Genomic DNA, 12,405 nt, shown 5'->3' with positions numbered 1-12,405 from the left:
AACCCAAACCCCAGCAACAGACCGTTGCCATAGAAAAGCTCAAGCAGCTAGCGCTGGTTCCCAACAGCTCTCTCTATTGTTTCCTCCAACCCTTTCTAACAATGCCAAATTCAAAAACAATCGGGCATCAAAAATAAAGGAAGAATAGAGATGTCGAATCAAAAGTCGAACGCAACAGCTCGAAGTAACGGTTTCCAAACGGTATTGATCCACCCTGTGTTTTTTTGTTTCCTGTGTGTTAAATCCCTGCTGTAAGTCCGATTTACCCTTAATTTTCACACTGGCAAAAATTAAGACAAAGTAAGGCACCAAAAATCGCCCTGTATACCACTTCTCTCAAAGCCTCCAACACCCACCGCAGGCAAGCGGGAACTTGCGGGGAGAACCCTCCACGCACAGCGTTGGTGGCCGCCCCCAGACAGGTGTGTTTCACTTGCGTTACATCCTAGTTTCACCTGTCACACAAGACTGTTAAATACAAAGACTTAACAGCACCACGAAGCCATTTCACCTAGTTCCCTGCCTTCAGTCTTTTATTCAGAAAAAAAAAAAAATACTGTATCATATAGATGAAGCAGACATCCTTGGCTGGTTATATTGATTTGTTTACCAAATGACTACCTAATTAATTGCAAATGTTGAAGTTTCTTAGCTAGTGACAGGCTCCTTGGGGGGGAATGGAAATATCACAAGGACACATTGTCCCCCCAGCCTAATCTACTGGTCTTTCTTGTAAGACGACCAAGACAGACTTTTAAGCATGAAGTCAACTGTTTTCTTGGTAAAATCACCACATTTCTAAGGAGCTCGCTGATGACTCCTATACAGATGTTTTATGCAATCTGCTCCCCAGGCGTTAAAGCGACACGGCACGTTCACGGCATAATCGTATCGGTCGTACAAAACTGGAACACCCATTCGGAAGGAAATGTGCGAGTGCTAATGGGTCGTGCTGTGCATGCGTCAAAAGAGTGGTGGAGAGGGGACGGCTCGCGTTTCACTTCCTTTTGCTGCAGCACAGTTTGTTACTCGGCGAAGGCTCCTTTTTCCTTAAGGACTTTTTCCAAGACTCACTTACACTGTTTTTGTCATTATAGCCAGTCTCAAAATAATCATAGAATTGGCCTTTGCACTCAAAAGCCAGGTCATTTCCCACAGGTTCATGGCTCAGGGGGGCACCATCCCTGCTGGTGTCGCTATTTGCTTTCTCATCACTTAATTTGGCCTTTTCCTGGACACCGAGCGACCTGACATTAGTGACGAAGATTTCGTTGGCAGGTATCTGGCCATCACCCTTGTAAACTGGTGCACTACCTACGTTAAAATCCACCTGGTGGGAACAACTCGGTAAAGGCAGAGGGGGGGAGGAAGAGGAGGACGAGGAGGAGGAGGAGGTGGCAGCGGGGGAGGCACTTCCAACATTAGCACTGACGGAAAGGGGTAAATTTAGGTAGTGACCCCCACAGTCCTGGTAAAAGCAGCAGGTGTGGATCTTTTCACACTCCTCTTTGGCCATCCGCGGTCGTTTCCGGTAAGGACAGTCCTGAGCCAGAAACCACTCTTGGGCAGGGCTGCCATTGAAAGAGCAGGCAGGAAAGCACCAGTTATTCTGCATGATAATTTCCCCATGGATCCTTTTCATCAAGTTGTTTATAAGGACGGATCTTCGGAGGTACACTTCCGGGTCATCAATAAACTTCAGCTTTTCTAAGGACATATAAAGGATGTGGGCTCGTTCCTCAAAACTCGAGATGGTCTAAAAATCAAAAAAGTAAGAGAAAGCTTAGGAAATGGACTATGTAAACATACCACCACCACATACTTCTTTCTTGGCAGTTTCTGGATCCGGGAACGTTGTGGTCCCGTTTCCTCCACGTTCACTTAGAGCCACTGCCTCGGCGCTGCTAAAGTCCCCCGGGCGGACACATGGGCCTGGTCCCCAATGCAGACCTCTGCAGGGACGGGGCAGGTTGTCGGCTCTCTTTCTGGCACAGTGAGGGCCATGGAAAACACACTGAACTATGCTGCTGGGAGTCAAGAAAGCGGTTTCTTTGGGGACAGAGAGGCAGTGACTAGAAGCAGGCACGTGGAGGGGTTCCGGTGACATTGCTACTGGGTCTAGGAGCTAGTGACGTCGATATGTTCATTCTGTGAAATTCATCAAGCTGTACTCTTGGGATACTTGTGCGTTTATGTGTGTGATACAAATATACATGCATGCGCGCACACACACACACACACTCATATACTGCATGTCAATAAATCAGAGTGAGTACCCTTGGAAGCCTGGCCTGGCCCCGGAGGAGCAGGAGCCGGGCTGTCAGTGCCACCCCTCATCTCAGCCCTCTGGGTTTCACACTTGCAATTATCTCCGATTAACATGGGGACAACGATAAGGAGCAAAGCTAAGAACCTGAAAGGATTGGAAGGGCCAAAGTAGCGTCCTTCTGGGGCCAGGCAGGAGAAGAGATGCCGACAGGGAAGGAGAGCACTCGCTCCTGAGCTGGGTGGTACCATCACCGTGGGATGTTGGCACAAATCCCGTGGCAACAGGAAAAGTGCTGTGACCACACCACAGACAACAGAGGGAAGAAACGGCCTGTGTCCTGGGGGCCAGACATTCCTGCTCATAAAAAAAGGCCAGTGGTAGCACAACCAGAGGGGCTGTGAACTCAACCAGCTGGGGCTGACAGAAGGCAGCAACCACACCTGCTAGGGAAAGACCAGCACCTGCAAGGTCAAAGTGACATCTAAAGGACTGGGGCTGCGAACAGGGGTAAGAAGAGACAGAAAGAGGAGTCAAACAACGAAAACTCCTGTCCGAATTTCCGACAACTATGGTCTGAGTTGATTGAATCAGCAGGGTTTTTTTGGGGGGTGGGAGGAAGATAAGCATAGGGAATAAGAGCTGGTGTTTGTAAAGCTTAGATGGCCAGTTTCATTCTTGTACACACATTCCCGATTCTGTTATGACCTTATAACACATGCAAAAAAGTTAGTTTTGGTGTTTTTTGGCGAATGGATGGTATATTTCAATAAACGAAATACATGTAGTAAATGTGCAAAGAAGCGCATGTTTCTACTTCCGTGCACACACTTCAGGGACAGTGAGTCCACCCTACAGGGGCGAGACCCGCCCGGAGGCGCCACCCCGGCGTGGGCACGGGCAGCAGTGGCACAGGCCGCAGCTCACGGCAGGCGCACATCGCGGAAGAGCAAGGGCATCTGAGCACGCGTGCAGACCAGGACGAACCCTAACCCTTAACACGACTTGAGAAAAATGAAATCATTTGTAACAAAGACGTTCGTTGGATTATCTAATTTTGTTATTTCTGGGTAGAAGCGCTCCTGCAGGCTCGCTCTTCAACTCCTTGTGAAAAGTAACACAGGACCCGAAAAAGTGACAGCATTTAATGTGGCTCTGAAGAGAGGCAGCTCGCTTTCCTTGCTTGGGTGGAACAATTTAATTTTTGGAAATGGATCAAGCAACTGTTACTCAGTATCTTAAACTCTTAATAAAAATAATGACTATTAAAAAAACGTACTTTATGGCTACAGCTGCTGAGTGGTGGGTGAAAATCCTCTTCTTCCACATACTTCCTCTTAAAGTATGCGATCTTGGATGTTGTTAAAGGGTTTGAAATTCCCCTGTAATGTGATCCTGTAGTAATAAATCAGATATGACAAATGACATGCGGTTTGCCAGAGGTTCTCCAAACAAAATACTTTTCTTCCCTTTCCTTCTAGAAGATAACTTGGCTATGTATCTGTCTGTACATGTGGTGATTAAAAATAAACACTTGTCTTAATAGTTGCTATCATACAGAATCCTGTGACCCAGGCCAGCCTTTCTAGACCATTGCAGAGGAAAAATGACATATTTCAGCATTTGCTAAATACTCAGATATTGTGCACAGGCAAACTCATAAAGGGGAGGAGTGTAACAACTCCAAAATAATATTAGCATTTATTCAAACTGTTTAATTAAATCTTGGGTATCAACACCACTGTTCAAATATATACAATTTTAAATTGTAAGCACTAATAATTACACAACTTTCACATATTATTTGCTCTAGTTAAGGAAAGAAATAATTACCTGTACATTGAAGTTATAATAGTTCTTCTTTCAAAATATAAAATTTTACATTTTAAATTGAAATTTTGGGTAACTGAAGTCCTTTTTGCTCGCAAAAATGTAACATGTCAACTATGAGTTCAAGTAGGGTCTAATTTTGAAAGACCACAGCTTTTAATCCTTTTTAGCAAAACAGACTTCACAAGTACTTGTTTTTGCACTGTAGGGTTTTTAAAATTGCTAGTACTGCACAAAAATCCAAAGGAACTTACCTGAAAATATTAGAGTACAGAATCAGAAAGAACATATTTCTGTTTTCTGAGCTCTGCCACTTTCCCCCTACAACACCAAAGCCAACTGTGTGCTCAATAAAAGGAAGAGACACATAGCTGTGGGCCCCAAGTGCAGATTCCTTACTGTCTCACGGGGTGAAGGTTTCATGGTCAAGTCCACTGGGGCTTGTCTAGCTCTGAGAACCATGCAATTCCACAGGGTGGAAAGCCAAATCCCGGACTGAGAGTTTCAGGATCTGGTTTGACTCTCTTAAAAATATAGACTCAGGACTTACACAAAGCAGAAGCACATGTCCAGACTCAGATTTGAATGCAATTTAAATATCCCCTCGGGCCCTCTCCCTGGGGCCCTGGGCTCACTTAAGAGAGGCACACAGGCAGCCTGGAAAGTCCCTGGAGCAGGCTCAGCTCCCAGAGGCTCTGCAGACACCACCTCCTCCCACCAGTCTGGCCTCAGAGGGCAGCAGGGGAAGGCCAAGAGCAGTACCTGCCAGCGGGGGGCCGGCTCCCCGGTCTCCCTGCAGAGGAGCCTGGGCTGGCCCTGGGGGGCTTGGACCTCCGTAGCTGTCAGCCTCCCATAGTGTCTGGTACCCTGGAATTTCAGCAGCTCCTTCCGAGACAATGGGCTCGCAGAATCTATTCATGGACAGAACCAGAGTCATCTCTGACAGCCTCAGATCTGAAAAAACAGAAAACAGCCCTCATCAAGAGGCAGCCAGGTGATGGCCTGGGCCCCTTCCTCCCTTTGCTTTGGGAAACTTTTACTTCTTGGCCCTCCCCATCGCCCTGAGACATTTCATTATGTTTTCAAAGAAAACCTCAGCAAACTCTCTTGCTGCTACCAGCTCAGCCTCAGCGTTCGGCGATCTGCATTTCATGGGCGGATCTTTAAAACCCCATTTCTTATTGTTCTCAGATTCCCCTCAGCCCTCTTCGAAACAGCTGCTTTGCCTCCTAAACACATTTTCCTCCTGACCTTGCTGCAGAAAATGTACCGCTAGGAGGCAAGGCCAAAGCCCTTGCGCTTCCTTTCTATTAATAAGGCACAATCAATTTTCTAGCCAATCCCCCGAGAGTCTCCTTTGATGAAATCCGCTAATCAATCAAAGGAAAGGGGTTAAGGGAGGCAGAAATCTCCACCGGAATCCTTATTGATGCTCTCGGGTTCGTCTGTTCCGCTGCCCCCTCCTCCTCTCGTTTCCGCAGGGCCAGTTCCTCTACAACATTCTGGGGCTCCCTCCACTTTCTTCTCCCAAAGCGAAGCAGACAGAGACACACTTGGTAGTTGTTTCCACCAGCCCTGATCGGCCTGAACTGGATCTGCCTCCAGTCAAAACACTGAGAGACGAAGACAGAAAATTGGCTCCAGTTTCAAGCCGTGAGTTGCAGTCCCACAGGAGCCAAGCACAACATCAACGGAGCAGGCAGAATATTAAACAGGAGCCAGGGTTTCGGGGGCCAGAGGCAGCCGGCAACTCTACACTACAAAGCCCAGACACAAGGCAGGAACTTTCCAAGAGCCAACACACCACTGCCCTTCTCTCCGGTTCACATCCTTCCCCAGGGTCTCCAGGGAGACAAGGAGCTTCTCTGCCCTGTGATGTGCTCTGGGCTCCTCCACGACTCAGGTGGGGCTTGGTATCTTCACTGCGTCCTAAGTAGGGCTCAAGGTAGGGTCTAGATTGAGTTCAAGGGAAAAAAGGGTCTGACGCTAAAGTAGAAAGCCCTAGAGACCACAGATAGCTTAGCGGGGACAGCAGAGCAGCCTCAGTACCTTACTAAGTGCCAGTTCCTTCAGGAGAGCCAAACCTCCCCTATGTCACTTTGCAGTTTGAAGGACTGTCACAAAGAGTGATGTCAGACCTGCTTTCTGTAGCTTGATTGTCTTTCCTATGTGCACGAAGGGTCTAGTTCTTGCTTTCTTCTCCAAATTATACAGTTCATAATGTTTTGGGGAAAGGTGACTCTCCTATTGTCTCCTGGGAGACTGGTATTACCTACATGTTATAACAAGAGTCCACTTCCAGGTAAAAGACACCAAGGGCAGGGAAATAGCTTCATTAAAGTGACAACCTCCTTCTGGCTAACAGAGAAGCTCTTGGCAGCAATAACTCCATCCTTCACCCAGGCTTCTCTTTGGGATCCTGAATGCCATCCCAGCCTCCCTGAAGAAAGAAGCAAAGCCTTCTGACAGACAAGGGAGGGATCCAGGTCAGTGGCTGGAATTTGGGCTTCTGAACCACTTACCCCTTCTCTTGTCAAATGCCCTCCAAAGAGGCAGCAGCCAGGACTTAGTAGGAAATCTAATTACAAGGGGAGGGGGGGAAAGGAGGTTCAATTAATTCTCTAAAAAGTGATGGTGGCACGTGCTATTAATTTTGCTCTTTGAGACATCAGCCAAAACACTGAGACGACATCGACTGCAGGCACTACACCACTCTGTCTGTCACCCCTCCAGCTCAGTATCCAAACAAGGCGTCCAACCTCACGATAATTTATTCCCTGGAAGACTCTCATGACATGGTCCAAATTGAAATTCTTAACCTATTTTAAGACAATTGTATCAGGAAGTGCTATTGCCAGGAACACGGGAATGACAGCTTTTTCGGAGGCAGCGGCCCTCTCTTGGAGGCTGCAACACTGTTTTCCAGCTTGAAATTTACCCTCCCTTTTGTGCTGGCTTCTGGGAATAAGATCCAAGTGTTTTGCCCAAGAACTTTTTATTACATCCAAACCAAAGCAGGTTGACAAATCCATGCCCCTTAAAAAAAAAAAAAAAAAAAAGGCCTCTGCAGGCCCCACGCAGCAATTACCGTTGTTTAATAGGACATTATGTGGGCCTTGTGCTGTTTTATGTTAGGAAGAGTTTGTTTATATTTCAAGGACTCATTGTTGTAGCGTTTTTGGTTGTTGAGGATTTCAGTGTTTCTATTTGTTGTTTCCAGTACATAAAATTCTGCCATTAGGCATTTGAACTTGATACACGAACTTGAAACACGGCAGAATTGTTTTTATCTTGGCTGGTTTTTTTTTTTCCTTTATGATACCCAGTTTCAGTAAGGTTTATTTTTTGGGTTTTTTTTCTGAATTGGAAACTTACACACTAAATCCTAACCTGGAAAGGCCGAGTTTCACAGTGGTTTATGTAAGTGTGAATAAAATATACCTGAGTTGAGATTCCGTGCGCGTGGGGAGGAGATTTTGCAATTGAGTCTTCCTAAGTCTATTCAGAATTTACAGTCGGGGATGTTAACAAATTAAGAAGGCAAGTTTAAGGTTCACGAAGAATTGGGAGTGTGCAGCGCTAAGCACCAATGTTTCACATGATTCTTTATTTGCATTATGCGTGCAGATATAAACCATCATTATACTCCGTATGAAGAGATTTACATAATTCTGCTACTGAATTCAGAAGTTTAAATCCACAGATTTATACACTCTTAATATTAGATGTAGCCACTAAGATGCATATTAATGGCAAAATCTGCTTAACATGACAGGTGAGAGTATTCAAAAAAAAGGGTGTTCCAAACAAAAAAAAAAAAAAAAGAAGAAGAAGAAGGAGAAGGAGGGGTGGGTGAGGAGGGTGTTCCAGTGTGTTTAAAAAATAAGAAGGCTCTGACCTTTTCTCCTCAGGCTCCTGCATGTCTGTTTTGTGAGCCAGGTGGCTGTAGTGGAATGACACCTCTAGCATTCCCAGCAGCCTGAGGGCGGAAATGCCGAGCTTTCCCAGCAAATGCTCACAGTAAAGTTACCAGGCATTTCTATACAGTTTGGTTTTTCCAGAGGAGTGGGGCTTCTTTTTTCTCAGAGCCATTATAATGCTAATAGGAGTGGCTGGCACACGGAACAGGGCGGCTGCAGATTCTGTGACACCTGGAATCTAGCAGGGGCCTGTGGTCATTCTTTGCCCACCCCTCCCACATTTGTCATGGAAATTGGAGAGCGTTTTATAAAAAGCATTGTGGCAGTCTGATTCCAATACTGAAAAGCAAGGAAGTAAAGGGCTGCTCTTTGCAAACCACCTTTGACACTGCCAGCCTTAAATGTCCTGCCCAGGTGGAACCAAGCCCAGACCTCAACATCGTCCCTAATAAGATCTCAACAGCTCGACCAGCTCTGGGTAGCGGTGGTCCAACTGTCCAGAAGAGGCTGGAGGGGCGGAATAAAATCCTTCGAACCCTTCTGAATAGACAGGCATCACTTTCCTGCCAGCCCTGGCAGTACACCTGTCTGCCTGGGAAGTATATTTCTCAACAGTAGCTTCTCTGAGAGCCCAGCGGAGAACCAAAAGCTTTATTTAAGTCTGGCCCTGGTGCTGGGAATGCGGGTCCTGGGCCTTGGGGGGCTTGAGGTGGTGGGGGCGTGGCGAGGGTGCCTGGGTGTCCAAACACCGGCGCCAGGTCTCCCCATCTCAGGCCCAAGCCTGGGGTCCGAGGTTTGGAGAACCGACTCCCTGCAAGCTGGCAGCAGCCATGGGATCCTGGCTCCCAAACAGCCACACCCCCGGGGGAGCCGGGGCCTAAGCCTCTGAGCCCCTCTCTGGGGCGCTGAGCAGAGCCCAGCCTGCCACCGGCAGCAGGAGAAAGTAAACAACACCCCAAGTGTCTGGGAACAAAGGCAAGTTGTCTTTCCACGGTGCCCGAGTCCTGCGCCTCTCCTGAAGAATAAGAGCTATTATTATTCTTTCTTTTCTTCTTCTTTTTTTAAAACCAAGTTTCCTTCTAAGGGAAATAAACACCAAAGGTAGGATTCCAAGGAAATGACTCAGGGCGGTTGGCTGGGCTCTGGCGAGGCTGGCCCCAGTCTGCGCTCCAGCCCGCAGCCGATCCTGCCCGGCCCTCCCTTCCTCCCTCCATGCCAAGCCGACTCCGCGCCGGAGGCTGCGGGAGCGCCCAGCGCGGCCGTAGCACCGGGGCTGCGGGGACACAGCCGCATCTCCCGCCGGCAAGCGCCCAGCCCGCGCGCCACACCCCATCTCTGCCGCCCCGGCCGGACACTCGGGAAAGTTGCGAGGGCCGAGGAGGCGGGAGGGGAGGAAGGGAGAGGCGCGGAGGCGTGGACCCGGCGGGCAGCAGCGGAGCCCGCCCGGGAGGTGAGCTGAGGACAGAGGAGCCGCCGCCGCCGCCCGCAGCGCGGCTCGGTTGCTGGGGAGGAGAGTGCGCGGGCGGAGGTGGCGGGGACAGAAGGTGTCAGCTCCCGCAGCTATTCCTTCTCTCGTAAACGCGCGCTCCTGACATCCGCCATCCCCTCCCTCCCCACCTGCCAGGCGCCGCGGCGTCCAGACCCGGAGGCATCCCCCCTCCTGGCCCTTGTCCCCCAGGATAAGGGAACAGGCAGCCACCCAGGACCCTGAGATCTCGCCCGAGCGGCCGCCTCCACCTGCCCCTGGACTCGGCTCGGCGCGCGCGGGCGGCCGCGGGAGCAGCCGGGAGGCGGCGGTTCCCGCCCGGGGAAAGGCGCCGCGGCGCACTCCGGTCCCGAACAGGCCCGTGTCCCCTCCGCGCCCAGCGGCGCCCCGGCCGCTCGCCGTCCCCGCTCCGGCCTGCGCGAAACCACTCGGTGACCCCGGCGCAGCCCGGGCGCCCGGAGGCGCGCGGGAGGCCGCGTGGGTGCCGGTCCGGGCAGGCGGAGGCCGCGCGATCGGCCTCGGCCCTTCCGCCCCCGCCGCCCACGGCCAGCCCGGCTCTTACCGCGGGGTCAGCGGGAGGCGGCGGCCGCAGCGCTCCAGCTGCTCCCTGTCCGCTCGGGCTCGGCGCCAGCCCGGCCGCCGCTGCACAGTCTCGCGGGTCCCGCCGGGCGGCCCGGTCGGCGGTGGCCGCTGGTGCGCCGGGGGCGAGGGTCCGGACAGGTCCCGCCGCCGCGACTGGGGCGCCGCGCCGCCGTCGCTGCAGACGGTTATGGAAATGAGCGGCTCTGTCTGGCGAGGAGCGTGTGAAACCCGTCAATCCTGTTTGCCATTTCCCCGTGGATTTCCGAGGAGAGGTTGTGCAGGATGCCCCCAGGGCGAGAGAGGGAACATGACAAGCGCTCGCCCTCCCTCCCTATGCTCCCGCCGCCGCCGCCGCCGCTCCGCAGGCAGCACACGGGGCGCCTTCCCCTCACCCCCACCCCAGCCCGCCCCCTGCCTGCTTCCCGCCCTCCCTCCCCCTCCGCCCCCCCTCGCGGTGCCCGGGGACACGCGGGCCCGGCTCCAGCCCGCAGCCCAGACCCCACGCGCTCCCGGCTCCCGCCCTAGCCCCGGGGGCTCGGCTCCAGCCGAATTATGCATTCACTCGGCAACCTTCTGAGATGTCTTCTCTCTTTTTAAATTTGGTTTAGTTTTGTTGTTGTTGTGTGTGCGTGTGACTAAAAAAAAAAAAAAAATCTGTGCGTTCCCACCCTTTGCAAAAGACTTTCTTCTCCTTTGCCACAGCAAACGGAGATGAGAAACAGATGTCTTTGCAGGACGGAGCAGTTATTCCCCCCTCGCCGCCCGCCCCCGCCCGGTCTCCTCCGGAGCTGCAGGAGTATAAAAAAGCAACCTTGGTCTTGTTGCAACTTCAATTGGCAACACTTTCTGGCTGGGGAGCCTCCAGGGAAAACCTCCAGGAAATAAAAAAGTAATAAAGGAGGTTGTCCTTGGTCAAGAGAATGTAATTTAAACCACCCCGGCATCGCATTATTTTGCAAATAGTAATTTTCCCCTATATTGGGCTCAATTGGAGTTTGTTTTTTGAAACATTAATTCATAACTTCTGTCTAGGGACCCCTCCGAAGTCGAGATGGGTCATTTCAGGTGTAATGAACGCAGAGGCTTGGAAGGCATAGACCTAATAAAATCAGGGGGAAGGCACCTGCACAAAAGTGTTACAAAGACTATAATGTTTGTTTACTGCTACTATGCCAGATGTGCTAAATATAACACTTCTTTAAAACAGTGATCCTCCGGCTGTGAAAAGCCAAACCCCTGGCTGCCAGGCTCCCTAGGAATTAAGGAGAGTCACAGACTGAAAACCAGAGAGGAAAGGAGCAAGATCAAGGATGAGGATTAGCATCTGCAAATTGAACTCTATCTAATTTGCATGTTTATTTCTTAGAATTGTAATTAAATTTGTGTAATAAATGTTTTCCATTTCATTTGTACACTTAAAATTTGGGCGACTGACATGCAGTTAAGTGAATTCCTTTTTCTTCTTCTTTTTAAAAAAGCAAATGTAGTTTATTCAATAAAGCAGCAAACAAATATTAACTATAATTAGAACTAATCTGCTTTGAAGGTATTTCTGTTGAACTTTGTACATTAAAGACTCTCAGAGGTTTTAAGGGTATTAGGAAGCTGAGAGGAGGCAATTACGCTGAAACAGACAAACTCCACAGACTTCCTGGAGCAATATTTCATTTTTTCCAAAAGACATTTCAGGTTGCACACCTGAAGCCGGGGCCGGGCATTCATCGTGGCTTTCTCCTGAACCACTTTGCATCTCATTGGCTCAGGCACGGTATAGGCCATTATCATGATAATTTAAGGATTGTAAAGATGCCATTTTGTGCCATCGATAGGCGTTGCATGCCCAGGTTGTGGGTAGAATATAATTTTCATTTGGGTGGGGGAGGAGGGCAAGGAAAGGCACAAGGGCATTTAAAGCAGCGCAAGAACTTGAAAATCTAAATCTATCAAAAAGGGTGAGTGCTTAACTCAAATGAACTAGATGTGAGGGCTTGGAGGCATGGCTTATGATTGTTTTTATCTCCCCATATTAAAGTTTTATAGCATTTAAAGAACTGTGGGGAAATCCCCACATACACTGGGCTGTGTCAAAATACATAAAACCAAAAGGAGTAAATTAAGCATAAAATTGAGAAATAACATGAGACGAAGCATCAGCATGGGTTGCATTGGCATCTTTGGAGCTTTGGCTTTGGGAAATGAGCCTTCTGGGAAATCGGCCACTGCCCTTGGGCGGGGAGGACTCTTGGCTCTCATGTTACAGCAAAGTGACATCACAAGTATGAAATCATTGCACTTCACAGCACCCTCGTGGCTCGGAGCCT

The 12,405-nt window shown here is 49.8% G+C and overlaps 1 protein-coding gene across 4 annotated transcripts; it reads right to left on the bottom strand.

The window, feature by feature from the left end:
- Positions 1 to 229: 229 nt before the first annotated feature.
- Positions 230 to 10,464, bottom strand: SERTAD4 (SERTA domain containing 4). Of its 4 annotated transcripts, XM_053915813.2 has the most exons (5): positions 10,065 to 10,464; positions 6,619 to 6,674; positions 4,859 to 5,050; positions 3,546 to 3,661; positions 230 to 1,756 (listed from the first exon to the last, which is right to left on the bottom strand). In XM_053915813.2, the coding sequence occupies exons 3-5, from the start codon at positions 5,031 to 5,033 to the stop codon at positions 998 to 1,000; spliced, it is 1,050 nt and encodes a 349-aa protein (XP_053771788.1). In that variant the 5' UTR covers positions 5,034 to 5,050; positions 6,619 to 6,674; positions 10,065 to 10,464; the 3' UTR covers positions 230 to 997. The 4 variants fall into 4 exon arrangements, with proteins under 4 accessions (XP_053771788.1, XP_053771787.1, XP_053771789.1 ...); XM_053915812.2 differs by lacking the exon at positions 6,619 to 6,674; XM_053915814.2 differs by lacking the exons at positions 6,619 to 6,674; positions 10,065 to 10,464 and adding an exon at positions 6,369 to 6,571.
- Between the last annotated feature and the right edge of the window lie 1,941 nt (positions 10,465 to 12,405).

This window comes from Desmodus rotundus, chromosome 12 (genome assembly GCF_022682495.2).
Source record: "Desmodus rotundus isolate HL8 chromosome 12, HLdesRot8A.1, whole genome shotgun sequence".
Taxonomy (NCBI): Eukaryota; Metazoa; Chordata; class Mammalia; order Chiroptera; family Phyllostomidae; genus Desmodus; species Desmodus rotundus.
The sequence above is the reverse complement of the archived record's forward strand: the minus strand, read 5'-3'. Positions and strand labels throughout refer to the sequence as shown.

Coding starts and splice junctions, on each gene's coding strand:
- SERTAD4 (XM_053915813.2), bottom strand. CDS start 5,033: ATGACTCTGGTTCTGTCCATGAATAGATTCTGCGAGCCCATTGTCTCG. Junction 3,662..4,858: donor AGCCGGCCCCCCGCTGGCAG/GTACTGCTCTTG, acceptor TTATTACTACAG/GATCACATTACAGGGGAATT. Junction 1,757..3,545: donor TCAGCAGCTGTAGCCATAAA/GTACGTTTTTTT, acceptor TTTGATTTTTAG/ACCATCTCGAGTTTTGAGGA.